General features: G+C 36.2%; 1 protein-coding gene across 4 annotated transcripts in view; it reads left to right on the forward strand.

Moving 5' to 3' along the window:
• Window positions 1–16,379, forward strand: part of LOC105255950 (ras-related protein Rab-37) — a 146,503-nt gene that overhangs the window by 82,876 nt on the left and 47,248 nt on the right. For all 4 annotated transcript variants that reach the window (XM_011265524.3, XM_011265525.3, XM_011265522.3 and 1 more), the window contains exon 4: window positions 10,067–10,177. In XM_011265524.3, the coding sequence (XP_011263826.1) occupies window positions 10,067–10,177 (111 nt within the window). The remainder of the gene's footprint in view (window positions 1–10,066; window positions 10,178–16,379) is intronic.

Raw genomic sequence — 16,379 nt, forward strand, 5'->3', positions numbered from 1 at the left:
CGCGATACGTCTTTTTCGTCGCCGGTTTCACGATCTGCTCACGACAGATGCGCGACATCGTCACATCCGCTTGTTAGATTCCAGTTGCGACGATCGCTCCGGAAATATACGACGGATCTTCTCTCGATAAGACAACACTACGCTCGTCAAGATATGCTGAACGCGATTAGGATACGCGAAGTATCGCGAAGCGATAACCCCGTCGAAAAGACTTATATTATTCTACAGATGTCACGATCTGTCTGCTCGTTTGACTGGAATCGTCGACTAAGGCAGTTGCCAATTAAGAGAGGAAAATATTGCCTTTTTCACAATCGATTAAACTCTGATTAATTATTAGTAGAACTTCAATAGTAAACGAATTGTCCAATTACAAATCCGCTCGAGTTTTCACCGATAATAAGTTTAAATTATAGAGATTGTTCGATTATGATTTCTTCTTTTCCGAATCGAAATTTTGCTCCTATTTTCAACCCCAGTTTTCTCACGTTTATAGCTTTTAGAGATTTTCGATAAGTTTAATTTGTATAGAAATTGAATTTCCCTCTTTTGCATCTCAAATAGACAATAAACGGACAAATTTCCACTTATAAAGATTTAAAAGAGGCGCTTCTGATAAAACTATAAATTAAAATAATTTAAAAAAGAAGAATGATTGACTGTTTAAAGTAGATGTTAGATTAAAATTAGAAGAAAAATTTCGAATAGCTTACATATTTTAATGCATCCTAGAATAGCAACGTACAAGGAAATATATAATAATCACGATTATTACATCATTCAATCTTTATCAACAAGTCAAAATATCAGATGAATTCTTAAGATTGATATTTGTGAGAAGAGATAGTTAATAAATTATTCGAGTCAGAATCACCAGGCACCGATAAACATATTTGTGACATAATCATTATCGTAAGAATATATTTATAAAGCATAGATACTCTCTTCGAATATGGAAATGTGCGACGAGGGACAAGTTTTCCGCAAAGTTCGTGGAAAATAAATATTGTATTTTTCCCGCACGCGTTTACGCTCACCCTCGTTTCACTCTCTCTCTCACTCAAAGAGGATACAAATTGGCTCTTTAATTGCGCGCCGACTTTAATGTAATTTTAAACTACGCAAAACGATCTCTCTCCCTCTCTCCCTCCGAGTTTGCTCTATTCACCGAGAAAGCGCGCGGGGACGTTTCCGCTCGCGGGATCCGCTCGACTTCATTTTGCGCTCGGCTGATTCGATCCCGTTCGATAATAATCTAACCACCCGCAGCTGTTGCGCCAAAGAGCCGCCGGAAGGTTCTATTAAACCAGCGGCCGTCACCACCGCGACTCTGCTCGGGCTATTTTTATCCGGCGGTTACCGCTCGAGAGATCTCGCTCTCGATCTCTCTCTATCTCTATCTCTCTCTATCTCTCTCTCGAGGAGACGAGGAAGAGAGGCGAAACACGCGTCGGATCTGGCACCTGGCACCGCGCGAATCTCATTAAAATCCGCGTAACCTTTCTCGGCAGCAACGTCGATACTCGACCTGGATAACGCGATCTCATTCCGCGACATTTCGACGATTGATGCCTCCCTCGCGCATCCGCCCTGTTTACGCGAGACAAACGACGGACACGTGCCGTGCGAAACCAAGACGGATTATGACTGACGCTCGTACGTGCGATGTGTATTCATGGTGTATCCTCTCTCGAATCTTCTCGTCGCTGCTTGTAATCGCATCTGTTGTCAAGCGCAAACGGCGCGATTCGTTGCTATTTGTACTCCGACACCTGTCGGCGATCGTAACTCGGAGATTTTTGATATCGAAAGCTCCGGTTGCAGGATGACCGCTCTTTGACAGCGGACGCCACGTGGTCGATCAAATACTCGCGGCGGCGAGAAAGCTTTGATTCTGTTTACAGAATTCCAACTGACAGAATTCCAACGTGGAATTTTCCTGAATTTTTTAATTTCTTATATATTAAACGAGATCATTTTTTTCTGGGAAAAACCGTCAATCGCGTATAAATGTCACGGTAGAAAGTATGTGGTCAATGTATCATGAAATAAATGCATTGTATATTATATCGCATATTTTGCGATTTAAATGGACGTATGTATTTTATTTGATCTGCTACCATTTATAACAATGGATATCTACGCGATATTCCAAACTATTTTTATTCAAATAATAGATACATTTAAATACGTCCGTTGCATGTCGATGAATTTGACACTTACATGTTTTTATTATATCTTTGCATTATTTATTTATATTTTGTTATTTTTATTTAATCTTTCTTTTACTCCACCTCATCATTTTTTAAGATCACATTCGCATCGAATTTTGATGATTTCTATGATACTGTGCGATGTGGTACGTTAAGGAGAAAACGCGAAACATCGATTTTTATCTCGACGAGAACAAGTCGCAACCCACGCTCGCGTTTATCGGTCGTATACCGCGAGCGTGAATCGTCGTCTCCTCTGTTTCTTCCTCGGTTTCCTTTTCTCCCTCCGCCTCGTCGACGATTAGCATACGAATGCACACGGCCTTGTCATGCGCCATTGAACGTTGCGACCACGAAAAGCGGCATTGTCCCCGGCTAAAGGCTGCATAAAAAAAAATTCAAGTCCGCGAGAATTTTCGCAGGGGGATCGCAGGGGAAAAAATATTACCAAGTTATTTAAGGAGGGATATTTTGCCAACAAACAAATGAAATTTTTAAATTTATTATGAAATAAGTTGAAATGTAAGGAGATTGTCACGCTCTTTTCTTCCTATAATTCTCGTATATATCGAAAGAACGTTCTTTCTTTGATATCCTTCGTGGATATTTCGCTTTTCGCGCGCGCAACATATCGAATATTCCTCTGAACTCTCGTTGTGATTCCCGTGTTTTCCTTTCGCACCCGCAAAGTCGGAGAATGTGCCTCCTTAAAGACCAAGACTCGTGTCACCCTTTGTTCTCTTTGCCTCCGTCTCGGGCTCTATCTCTACATTTTTTATCGTGAACATTTTCTTCGCGGTGGGATTTCTGCTCGTTGCGTCTCGTATTGGTTCGAATAAGATCTGTTTGTTGACAAATATTTCCTTTATCCATTTTGATAAGTCCCTTTATCCTTTGATAAGAAACTTATCAAATTGTACAGCTTGCATGTACGCGAATTTCCGAATCGAAATTTTGCTCCTTTTTTCAATCTTTGCCTTGGAAAATATTCTCTTTGGTTTCTTTAGGATTTTGATAGATTTATATAAATGCAATTTATATAAAAATTTAATAATTATATAATTTATGTAAAAATGGAATTTTTAACTTTTATCTTAAATAGTAAACGAACAGTCTTTCACGTAGAGATTTAAAAGAGAAGCTTTTAATGAAACTATAGATTAAGCAATTTAAAAAAAGGCAGTTTACGATTGCTTAAAATGTCAAGATATCAAAATAAATTAAATTAAAAATTGAGATCAAAAGGAGAAAAAAAATAGGTTTCTTTTTAAGAATCGCGGCTTTTTCAAGATTATTCGAGGATCTTTTTCTCGAGGAGATGACATTTGATTGAGCACCGCTGTGTGTGCGATTCATTTTCGTACGCTTTTTTTCTTCACGCGTGCGAGAACGCGTTGGAATACGGCCGTGAATGTACATATGCGTAACGCGATATCTCATGCGTTCTGGAACGCGAGGCTGCTCGCGATGCACACGTGCATACGCATATCGCACGAACGCACGTCAAATGAACGCACGTGTCATGCAAATCTCAACGCGATTTGTGTATAAACGTATACATGTGTATGACACGTTTCATCATCATTCGCTGTTGTTAGCGATCGTTTATTTTTTTTATTCTGTTTGATTGTACAGGTTCTGCTCAAAGTAAAAGTCAAATAAAAATGTTTCAATTTATAATTGAACCATATAAAGACGTTTACAAAGAGTAAACTATTTTATATTTTTATAGTTATCTCTAGAATATTTATTATTATAAAAAAATAAGTTAGGATAGGATAGAATATATCCGACTGAAGTTCATAAAATGCTTTTCTCTACTAGAGACCGTTATAGGGAGGACTCGTTTGACAGGACCGTATTGTGATAACCTGTGAATTCCGCAGTATCCTCTCTGGTTCGTAAATTTTTACGGCTTGTCTATGGTATGTTTTACGATCACGCTTTTTATGACTGTTCCGTAAACCAATCGCGTTCAACTTTACATTTCCGATACAATTATGGCTTGTGTTCAGATACATACTTAATTAAAAAACGTCTATTAATGAACAGTCTTGCAATCTTGACCAGCCAAGTTGAATTTTTACTCTTTTTTTTCAATTTCAATTTTTTCCTTTGGATCCCGAAAAAAAGTTTCAAGATAGAGATTGAATTTATGTAAAAATTGAACTCCTATTTTGTACCTCAAGTAGTCGATAAATAATTTAGAAGTTTTAAAGACAACAAATTTTCGATAAAATTGATTATATGGATATAGTTTCAAAAGAAAATAGATTGAAAGTTGACATCTCAAAAATATTAAAAAAAATTTCGATTTGAAGAGACATCTTTTTATATAGAGCAGGGCATGTCGTAATCCACGGTCATAATTTTAACTAGCTTGTTCAATCTTCTATATAATCCTTTATACACAATCACATGAGATGATGCAGTAAATGTAAAATTAGATATTGAATGTCGATAAACATTAATCCAATCTCTTTTATATTTGCTCTTATATTATAGACAAGAATAATTAATTTAATTTTTTATTATAGACAATTTAATTTTTTATTATAGACAAGAATAATTAATTTAATTTTTTTTAAATGTACAACAAATTCTTGATTTCATCAATTTCGTGATTTCGATATCGCTCACAAAAAGATTTTTCTGTAAATAAACGATACAAAAAGAAACCTTTATCGCGACACGTGTGGTCGTGAAAAAATATATCCATTATGCATCTTAAAAAGCACAGTTGTAAATCAGTGATTAAGATGCAAAGAATGATCGCTACTTGCATACGAGATCGTTAATCATTGTTCGTGGCCACAAGAAACACACTCGTTGCAAAAAATATCAAAGACTTTATGATACGTCCATTTGAAGAGCTGAAAATGATTCTTTTTTATATAGTAATCTATAACAAGATTCTAAGATTACTAAATGTCATTTTAAAATTTAAACTAGAGATTTTTTCGATTGATTTGAATCAATTTGTCCGATAAGAATATCGAGATGTAATAATTCATGATCGGGAAGATAAAACGCTCTTTGCGAATTAAGCGTTCTACAGAAAAGAAAAAGAAAGAAAGAGAGAGAGAGAGAGAGTAGATGACAATAGATTTATCATATTATCAGTCATATGTACAGATTGACTACTAACTCTCTTCATCCAAAATATTTTTGCTATTAATATAAAAAAAATTGATTAAATCATGACTGCTAACTTAAATTGAATGAAACTCTCTCTTTATTAGTTTTGGAACACGTACACTTTATTTCCCAGAATTTGCCGCTCTGTAGAATTCAATCATAAAAAAATGTTATTCCATTTAAAAAAATAAAATTGACTTTCAAATTTCCTTCACGCCTCCATCCGTAACGAAACTATTGTCACCATGACGCGCATCACGAAATCATCAAGCCTTTTTGCTTCAATTTTTTTCTGTTGTTTAAAATAGCAGAGATATTTCAGATGGACAAAGCTAATAGATTTATATAAGCTAATAGATTATCTGTACAATTTATGGCTTTTGAATAATTGATCGAAACTAAGGTAGTATTAATCAGATTAAATATTTAATTTGTAATATTGCCTTTAAAGTTAAGAGAAGAGTATTTTGTGTTTTACTATCGAATTGACATCAAATTTTTACGTCGAGACTTTTGCTTCATATCTTCACATCTTAATTCCTTGGGATAAAAATAATCCTTACACAGAAAAAAAGAAGCGTCGAATCAAAACTTATATACTTAAACTAACGTGTTCATTGTTTCGTATATACACAATAATTTATAGTCTTCTTAAAAGAATTTAATAATTTTAAATTTCAACAATATTATAGTCCTATTTTAATATTACAATTGTCACCTTAAGAATATATAATTATTTAATTCTACTTTAAGAAAATTATAATCTTTGATTTAAAAATATTATTTTCTATCCAACATTGTTTCTTTTCCATTCAAGAAAATTAAATCTTAAATCATAAAAATATATTAAATCAAATCTAAATATATTAAATCATAAAAATATATTTTTCTCGATTGAACTGTATAAAATGGCTTCATTCAAGTAAACAATTATTCAAGCAATTATATTTTTCTTTAATTAACGCGATATAATCTCATTTCAAGATTTCCTTGTTAAAACCAAATATATTTTCAAAACAAGAATGTCCTTTTTTTCTGTGTACTCCGGCGATGTAACAGCTTTTGAGAAGTGATTTTCGCGCGACTCGGTCATCGTACAACGAAATCCTCTTTGGCTCGCAGCGAGCTTTTAACGTTCGCTCACCCACGGCGATTACTTGGCAATTAATTGAAAACGCGCGGCGGAGCAACCATCCACAAAGAAGCGACGGGGTTCCTGTCGAGGGTGGAGGAAGGAGGAGAACATAGAACATAGTGGTAGATCGGCAGCGAAAAGAGAGCGAGGAAAAGAGAAGGGAAGCGAGAGGAGGGGAATCAAGGCAGGAAGGAGCGAGAGGCAGCGGGAAGGAGCGAGAGAGACGGGGAAGGAAGGGCAGTGAATTAAGTTTCTCCGCCCCTGAGGCCGACACATTCGCCGACACTCGTCACGACCACCCCCTGGGGGTCTCTGCGAATCTTTCAATGGAAATTTCCCGCGTGCGAAGGGGACGCCGACGCCTCGGGGTTCTCCCCCTCCTGCTCCCCCTCAGGGGGATTGTAAATCCACGTGGCCTCGCGACGTGACATCCGGGCGCGGATCCTCGGTATCTCGTTTGCAAAAACGAGATTCTGAAAGTCGGCGTCGAATCAAAGTATCCCATTTTGCGGCTCTTTCGATGGCCCTCTTCGCGCATTCGCCCTTATTTTTCTCGATGGGTCGTCGTTTGCGATCTTCGAAAGATTCTCTCTTCCGAGAGACTTGCCTTCGATAAGACGATATAATAAGAAGTAAAAAAAATCTCCCTGCGAGAGAGATTCAAGCGGAGCATCTCTAAGACACGCAACGGGATATTGAACGTCGAGATCGTGCTGCCTTCCCTTTGCGTCAGTAAGAATGCTCTTTAGTCACGTCGCGATTATTAATTGCAAGTTTAATTTCCCTTCTACTAGCTGCGCTGGCTCAGTTTCAGCAATTTTGCAATCTATAAATTTACTTAACTACGTGTCGTGCTTCATTATACGGAATACGTCCAAAATTACAAAGAAAGAAATTATTTTTTGTACAAGAATAAGTTGAACATGTGGAATCTTCTTTTAGATATGAGATTCCATTTTTAAACAAGTCGATTTTAAAAATGAAGGAATATCTTCCTTTTTTAGTCTTGTCTAAATGAGCCTCAGTGATTTTGTTACATATTGTTGAATTCATCTCGATAACTATTAATTTATAAATAATAAGGTACAACACTTATACAACATTTAATTTACGGAAACAATTAAATGTCACTTTTTAGTCAAAACGATAAATAATTACTGAAAAAGTTTAGTATAAAGAATGCCTAGATTACTTTTATTTTTATTTTCTATTAAGATGTTATATATTTTGACAGCTATCGCTGAAATATATGAATTCAATACAATATTATTAAAAGTCATTTCAATTTAAAAAAGCGTAAACATATAAAAGTGTGTGAAATTTTCGATATTTTTTAATGATTTTTTAAACTCTTTTTGTGAAACAATTTCGTATATATGTATCCTGTATTTTGTTTTAAAATCATTTTCAAAAGTATTCATAAATCACTTCTATAAAATGTAACAAATAGTCATGACTCTCTTCTAGAGAGTGTTGTTCAAGATAGTGATGCACGAGTTATACTCAGATCCGAGAAATGTGGGTAGAATCTTGTGAATGCCAGGTCTAAAAATATCATGGTCGTACGCCATCATAAAACACGCATTTATATTTCAATGTACAGGCGCCTTTCTCTCTTTCTCTCTCTCGGTAATAAAGTTGCAAAGAGTGTTAAGAGTCATTTTTATGTCATTTAACCACTTATTGCCCGTTCGGTCTTCACCGATCGGTTGGTGACATGCTTTTATCGTCAGGCGAAGGACAACGATTCTCTTCGTCAAGATATGGAGGCGCACCTGCCAGCCATATGAACTCACTTACCTGCGAACCGACGTTTTGTTTCGCTATAGATGGCACATTGATATTCTCGTGCACAAATATACATATTTTCTCACCATTGTTTGACAACGATCATGGTAGCCTTATAAAGTAGAAAAAAAAAGTCGACCAATAAATAACCGAGAAAGAGAAAGAGAAAATAAAGGCAATTTTCTTTTTTTTCTAATTATATAATATACAATTCACAGTGCAATAATGCAGTCATACTTACACAATATTCACAGTACAACAATACAGTAATGATTGCATAGTATATGAAAAATAGCTTTCTTTCACGACAAAGAGAGACATTCATTTCTCAGTAAATGGTTTTTTTGACGCTGAGCCTGAGTCTAGCCTTGAAATTGCTTCATCATGTAGATTGAAGTTTCATGAGAAAGCTATTTTAATGTTTTACCACAATTTTTTTATTACGGTATGTGATGTCCTTGAGAAGTTTTGTTGCAATTAAATATGTTGTTAGGACTTTCAAATCTGAAAAGGAATCTATTGTATTGATTATGATTCATAAGATTTTCATGATTATAAATATAGAATTTATTGCGGAAAAATTGTGAACTAAATCATTGAGATTTTATCAAAAAACATTTTTCAGTATTTATGCAAACTTGAGGATTTTTCAGATCATTAAATAAAAATCTACAATTTTTTAAATTTTAATATCCGTTATATTGATTTCGTCATTTTAAATTCAGTTTTGATATCGGATTTATATTCAGCAATCTGAAGAAATTCTTAAGTTTCAATAAATTGAAAACTATCTGACAAATAGTCTAAAAAATGTATAACATATTTTTTAATCATGAAAATCAAGCATAATTGAAGCACAAATTATATTGGATAATTGCAAAAGATAACGTCCTAAACATATACTTGATTTTGATTACAACAAAATCAAGTTAAATTTATTAAAAAATTCTACAACACATCGCGTATTATAACCTAATTATATCGTAATTACAACGTGATAAAATGCATTAAAATTGCTTTTAATGACATTATAATGTTACATATATTTTATTCACCTGTCTCTAATATTCACATATCTCAAATTCGATATAAGTATAATATCGCATGTTCATTTAAATGAATCGTCGCTCTGCTATCTATGGAAAGTTGTGCAAGGAGGAGAACAATGTTGATAGTCCGCGGTATCGATCTGTTTTAAACAAGCGTCGCGAGATGAATGCGAATAGATGTCGAACTGCGTTGCGTATCGATCGTTTATCGATAACAATTGACTCTGACGTTACTACTGATTGGGGAAGTTGCGTATCCGATATATCGTCGTGTCACCGTTATTTACTCGCATCTTCCTTCCTCCTACGCTTTATAACTCTCTCCTCTCAATCCGTAGTGGATCAAACAATTTCAAAATAGGATAGTGATTGCGTTTGAGAGATTCACCGAACAGACTAGAGCCGGAAAAATTGTACTGATCCTCGTAATTTCGTTCGCGAATGCTTTTATAAGCTCTTTGTTAGCACAGCTGTTCGTTTCGCGCCAAAACGACAGCGAGGGAAATATTTATACGGTATTCTCCATCGGAGGGGAGGAGAGGACACGGAAATGTTCGCATAAGAAAGATATTAGTTCGGAGAAAAATGTGTTTTACAAATTTTCTTCCCTCGGGATAAATTGCGAAATTTCTTTCTCTCTCTTTTTCTCTCCTCGACAAATAACTACTTTTTCTAATACGAGATAAAGTTTCGACGATTCGATACCGATTGGACACGGCTCATGTGCTATTGTGTGCTTGCAGACAATCCTCCTCGGCGATAGCGGAGTCGGCAAGACCTCGTTATTGGTCCAGTTTGATACCGGAAGATTCCAGCCGGGGAACTTTGCGGCCACCGTCGGTATCGGTTTTACGGTAAGTAACAGAGTCTCCACCGCCAAGATATTTAATTAAAAAGTCCTTCCAGTCCGTCGAAATGTCCATTGGAGCGTAATTTCTCAGTGCTATTTCGCGAAGTTAAACTTGCGCAGCGAAACTTCTGTTACGAACTCGAAACCTTTGCGTTTCTTTATTCGTCCTCCCTTAATTTACATCAGCGATCCGTTGTTAATTTGTATGATTTTTCTCGAGATAATTTTTTAACATTCATGCTTTGCGGATTAAAGTTACAATTATTTTTAATGACCTTTCTCTCCGCGAGAAAGACCGATATGTGGGCTGGAAGGTACATTAGTCTCTCTTTAGCGGAGTTGCGTTTTTGTCCTGTTCTCTTTGTCTATCAATTATGATGCACTTCAAACGGAATTGCGTTGTTCTGCGATGTATCAACGTTTGACAATGCGAGCAACATGACGCAACATGCATTCATACATATCTCGTTTACATTATACATTCAATGCGATTTTGTCATGCAAATTGTTCGTGTATCGAACGAAGAATCTAATCGAAGAAAACGTGGAAAAAAAAATAAATAATAACAATTGACATAATTAGAGATTTCTAAGCTGCCATTAATTGTTTGCGCTTATCTGGCTATGAATATTTTCTCACATAAATCTAGAGGAAAAACTAATCTCCCCTATAAATCTCAATTGGTGCAAGTTTCTCGCAACTACATTTGTTACAATAATACTATCGTTCAGCTATTGCATCGCAGATGTGAATTGCGCCCATTGGTGAGATATCGTCCGATGTAGACGCAGATTTTCAAGGCTGAGTTATAGTACATGTTCTCGCGTACGTTTGACTTGGAGTTCTTAGCTCAAAGTAAACTCTTAACTCGTAACTCTTGAGGCGGGAAGGGCTTGATACGCGCTCTATTTGCGAACAACCCTCGCGCAAGTGTACATCGCGTACACTTTTATGCTCCAAATACCGGCGATGCATCATTCGCTGCATGATCGGCTTAGTATTCCTTCTCGAAGATAAAGGACCTTGTGTCTATGTGCGTTACGGACCGCGCCGCACGATCTGTCCATCGAATGAATATTTATGACAGACCTCTCCTCGCGGAACGCGATCGTTTCTCGTCGGAGAGAAATTCGATTTAAGGCCTCGTCACTTCGATTTGAGGGAGAACCTTAAGAGAGTTGCCGTTTGCACATTTGATATTTTCGCGGTCCAGCCGACGATTATCGGAGAGAAAGAAAGGGGGGCATCAGCCTCGAAAAAGAGTCGTTGGAGCGAGTGGCTTGGACCCCTCCCTTTTGTTCTCCGCTCGACACAAGCTCTCGCGAATCATGGGAAAGACGGGGAAGGGAGGGAGATGTAGATACCTTCGGGAGGGAGGAGGGGGCTCGGTCTGTGTGGGATTTTACACAGAGGCGTTTGAATATTGAGGTTTTCAGGTGGCTGGCTTGCACTCGCCTTTGATGGAGACTCGCCGGCGGAGAGAAAGTCTTTGTGATACAAACTATGCAATTACGGGGGAGGAGATTGACCGACCGACCGCGGTAGCGGCCGACTTGCGGATCATCGTGTGACTTTAGCACGACCTTGGCATTTAACGTAAATCGCGTGGTACGTGCATCTACGGCCCAATTCTATTCTTCACGTCGACTCCTTAATCCATAAAATGTATATTTGTGATGCTTTGCGGAGAAAAATATTTTTCGCGAAATGTATATATATATATATACATATGTCCAAATGTACATGTATGTTTTCATAACGTTCTCTGCGCTTGAAAAATTCGCTCAATACTTAATTTTGTATGAAAATATCCTGCGCGCACGAAAAAGTTATTTATTTATTTAAAGGTATTTATTTATTTATTTGAAAGTATTTTTTTGTCCCGATAAAATTTGCACAAATATATATAATTCTAAATATGAAACTGTCCATAAAATATGCAAAAAGTGTAAAGAAGTTTTGCGCGGCATGTATTTTTCGACATCCGTCGAGTATTTTGTTATTTATCTCTGTCGCGAAAAAAATCGTGGACATCGATGATTATGGGACGTCGACTCGCCGACTTTCCAGTTACGAAAACACGTCTCTCTCGGCCGTGTTCGCCGGCTCGATTTACCGTATCGTCGAGAAAGTTGCAATTGCAATCTATCAAACGACCGCTTAGCCACGGGTTTCACCGGTAACGCGAGAAACTATCTCTCGTGAATGTCGCCGTCTTTGGACGCTCTCCCGCATGGAAAGTCTCATTTTGTTACCGAGGAACCGCGTCGCGGAGAAATCGCTCGCGAAATCACCGAGGCGTATTTTTCCCCTCGGGAAACGGTAATTAATATTTAATTAAACCCATGTTTCTATTGAAACATGGGTCTATTTGAATATCCCCGCCGGGCATAAAATATTCTTGGAGCGAAGTATTATAAGTTCCGATGCGCGCGATTCTATATCTGTCGAGATTTCCCAAGGTTTTTCTCTTTACTTATACGCAATTGTTATACAAATTCTCCTCTTACAAAAAACTTTATCTGAACTTATCTTACTTTAAAAAGCCCATTAGAGTTTATAAATAAGCATTCGCACAGAGAATACTGATTATATTTGTTATTTTAATTTAAAGCGAAGATCCTTATTGCTCACGTAACTTGTTACGATGCAATTAAGAGAGACGACTTAAGTATCTCGCGTAATCAACATAACTGTTTCGCTCAATAGGTATTAATTCATTCCGAGAGATAATCGATGGCTCAAACTAATTAATTACTCTGAATTCCGGACCAAGTTAAATACCGTTGTAGTTGATCAATGTTCACTCAAGGACGAAGAGTCGAGACGGTATTAATTAAATGCTTACCATACGTTTATCTTATTAATTAATCCTGAATTGCTCGATGAGTGAATATTGCGTTATTTTTAAAATCCTAACATTATCTTTAACTTAAATATGAATGGTATGAGACATGTGACGTGTGGATTCTTAATTTACTTCGTTTCGATGATGCTGAATATTTAATAAAAAATTATTCGATAAATACGTGAAAATAATTAATATTAAAATTTCTCAGAATTATGTTACTTGATTCTCTTATTACATAACTTAGGCATTCTCTTATTATATAATTTAGGCAACGGTTATCTGCAATTGATACGATTCGCATTAAATCCCTTATTGACGAGCATATATTACGCAAGTTAGTAATGTCACTTTATTAGCTTGCGAATATGCACACTTTTTATTTCAAAAATATATATTTTAAAAATATATTTTTAAATATATTATTTTAAAAATATATTTTTTTTCTAAATATATGTTTAATCTCATTTTTTAATCTTATTTAAAATTATTTTCACGAAATTGATTGAATGTTTTAAATATTTCTTTTAAATATTTCTTTTTAATGTGAAAAGGAGAAAAGAGAATTTTTTGTAATTTACATATATGTGTGTATATATGTATAAGATATATTTTTAAATAATTTTTTGAAAATAATAAATTTTTGAAATAACTTCATGTTTTTTTGCTGTCAGTTATGAAGAGATTTTAACATGGAAAATGTAATGTAATTTTATTTTCAGTTTTTATAATCTTTCGAATGAAAAAATCTCTCTCTCTCTCATATTCTATCAACCTCTACTAAAATTTCATTAACATCGCTATTAATTGTGCTTTTTAATCCTCATTTCCTTTGAGTGTGAAATGTGGTGGGTTGATAAACGTCAAGTTCATTATAAATATGAGGCACAAATCTCTCTCTCTCTCTTTTTCACTTTTTCTCTCTCAGAGAGAACGTTGGTGAAATCGCGACGCTTCGTAGTGACAAAGAGATAAAATGGACCGTGATCGCATTGAAACCCAGTAGCGTAGAAAACGGAGAAAACGCGTCACAGTGCGATCTTTGACAAGATATGAAAGAGGAGAAGACAAAGCGTACGACTAGAGTCCTCCACTCAACATTGAGATATTTAGGGTAAAAAGCTACGAGGGGTTGGGAGTTGAGGGATGAGGGAGAGATGAATAAAGGAAACCTAAAGGAAAGTACGTGATTTCGTGAAAAAAAGCGATGGTCTCTTCTTTTAGATGCGCAAAATCAAGTAAGATGTCACAGAGATATCTGGAATGAGATCGCGTAGAAAGCGGTCTTCACGGGACTTCAAAAAATTGCTATTTCTTAGAAATATATCGATAATTACTTGCGAAAACTTGCTTCGTTATTTTTCCGAATTCGAGTCTCGTCGATAAAATGTCGACCAGGCTCAATAACATCGATAGCTGGCGAAATGAGGAATGAAAGGCGGGAGTAAAGTTGGTTATAATTTTCCGAGAGGCAGCGAGGGAGAGTAAAGAGAGTTTGGTAAGGATGGGTTGCACGCTCGTCAAAGTATCGAGGGTTGAAAGGGGAAGAACGAGAGGGAGGCGAGCAATAAATCATTCGATCCAAGAGTGCCAAGTTAAGGCTGTGCCACGTGACGAAGCAGATTCGGTTCCTTCTTTTCACCGCGTTCCGAATCCGTCCCTTTTCCTCTTTCGCGCCCATAAAAGTCCTGAGGCGATTTCCAGAATATTTGCCAAATTACCTGTACACTTGGGAATATCAATTTTGCTGCACGCGTCTGCCAAAGTTTTTGTCATTTTTCATGTCGCTAATGATGAGGGATTTAGGAGAAAACGCGCTTAAAGGAGAAAACTGCCATAAATAAAAAAATTTTTTTTGAATCTATTACTTACTATATTATGTAAGAGATAATCCCAGAAGAAGAGATAGATCGCCGTTTAAATTTAGAATATTAAATTTTTGTATAATAACAGAGGGAATGAATGAATGTTAAATGAATATGTTTTGGGATTCCAAAAAAAAGAAATGAATTAATAAATGTAATAACTTGATTTTTAATACAAAATTATTAATTATATATCCAGGAATAATTACATATATATAATTTTATCAGTACATAAATAATTCCTATCTTTTATGGATTTTCAAAAGAAGCAATTTATTTTCAACATAGAATTTTTCCCCATATGATTCATCATATAATATGTCGATGCAAAAAAATGTTCATTTAGAAAATATTAATTTATATTAACGTTAATTGACACTTTAATGCCGTTTTTACAATTAAAGTAACAAAATAAAGTAACACACAGAATTCTTTTTTTTTTCTTACTTTTCACTTCGTAACAAAGATCGCTCGCATCTATTTACAGATTAAGGGATTTCCTGATTGTTTTATGACATTGGAGCGACGTGACTATAAAGCAAGCGAGAGAAATCTCTGCGGAAAGAATGTTTTAATTATAAGCACCGCGCGTTGCCGACAATTATTCGAAGCGAACACCCGTGGGCTTTGACGTTACGATCACGGCATTTATGATGGAAGAAACGCGAGAGAAGCGAGAGAGGCGAAACAATCGTGCAATCCTTCCTCAAAAACTCGCCGGAAATGCACTCGAGTATCTCTGTTCAATTAAATTGACTAATCGATTAATTGTACTTCCGGCGCTTCAATCATAAAAATCATTTCGAATCTCCGGCTTAATCGAAAGCCACTCAAAGCCAGATGCCGAAACAAGGTGTGGAATCCATTTCCGGAAAATTGCTACGAGGGATCGCTCGTTTCAACGTTTTTATTTTTTTTAATCGGGAGATAATTGATACCGCAGTGATATCGTATCTCTCGGATATATTCGAATTATATTCGCAAATTATATCGGTCCATATCACATTAATCGGATTCATCGAAATTTTATATAATTGCAATCAATTTCCGAGTAGAAATTTATTACATGCAGATTTTTCGGGGAGATACAGGATATTTCTAAACAACGAGATGTATCATAAATTTTATTTTCCCCTCCTCTTTTCCCATCTTTATAGATTCGTTTGTAGAGATCTATTTCTCTCGTGGCACGCAGAGAGATCTAGCGTTCCCTTTTCTCTTACGGGATACCTCCGAAGCGCGATTTAATCGTCAATCTCTTTTCACGTGGTTGCTTCCTAACGACAGAAAAGGAGAGAAACGCTTATAAGTACGAACGAGTGAGTCGCCGACTCTAGACGGCGTTGCTCAAATCGTTTCATATGTACCTTTTTGTTCTTATATATGCGCCAACTTACGAGAGAGGCTCGAGAACGTTATTCTGGTCACGAACTTGGCCTTCCTCTCCTTTCCCTCTCTCTCATTCTCCCGCGTTTGTTTTGCTCCACTCCGC

Source organism: Camponotus floridanus, unplaced genomic scaffold (genome assembly GCF_003227725.1).
Source record: "Camponotus floridanus strain SB8 unplaced genomic scaffold, Cflo_v7.5 scaffold16, whole genome shotgun sequence".
Lineage (NCBI taxonomy): Eukaryota > Metazoa > Arthropoda > Insecta > Hymenoptera > Formicidae > Camponotus > Camponotus floridanus.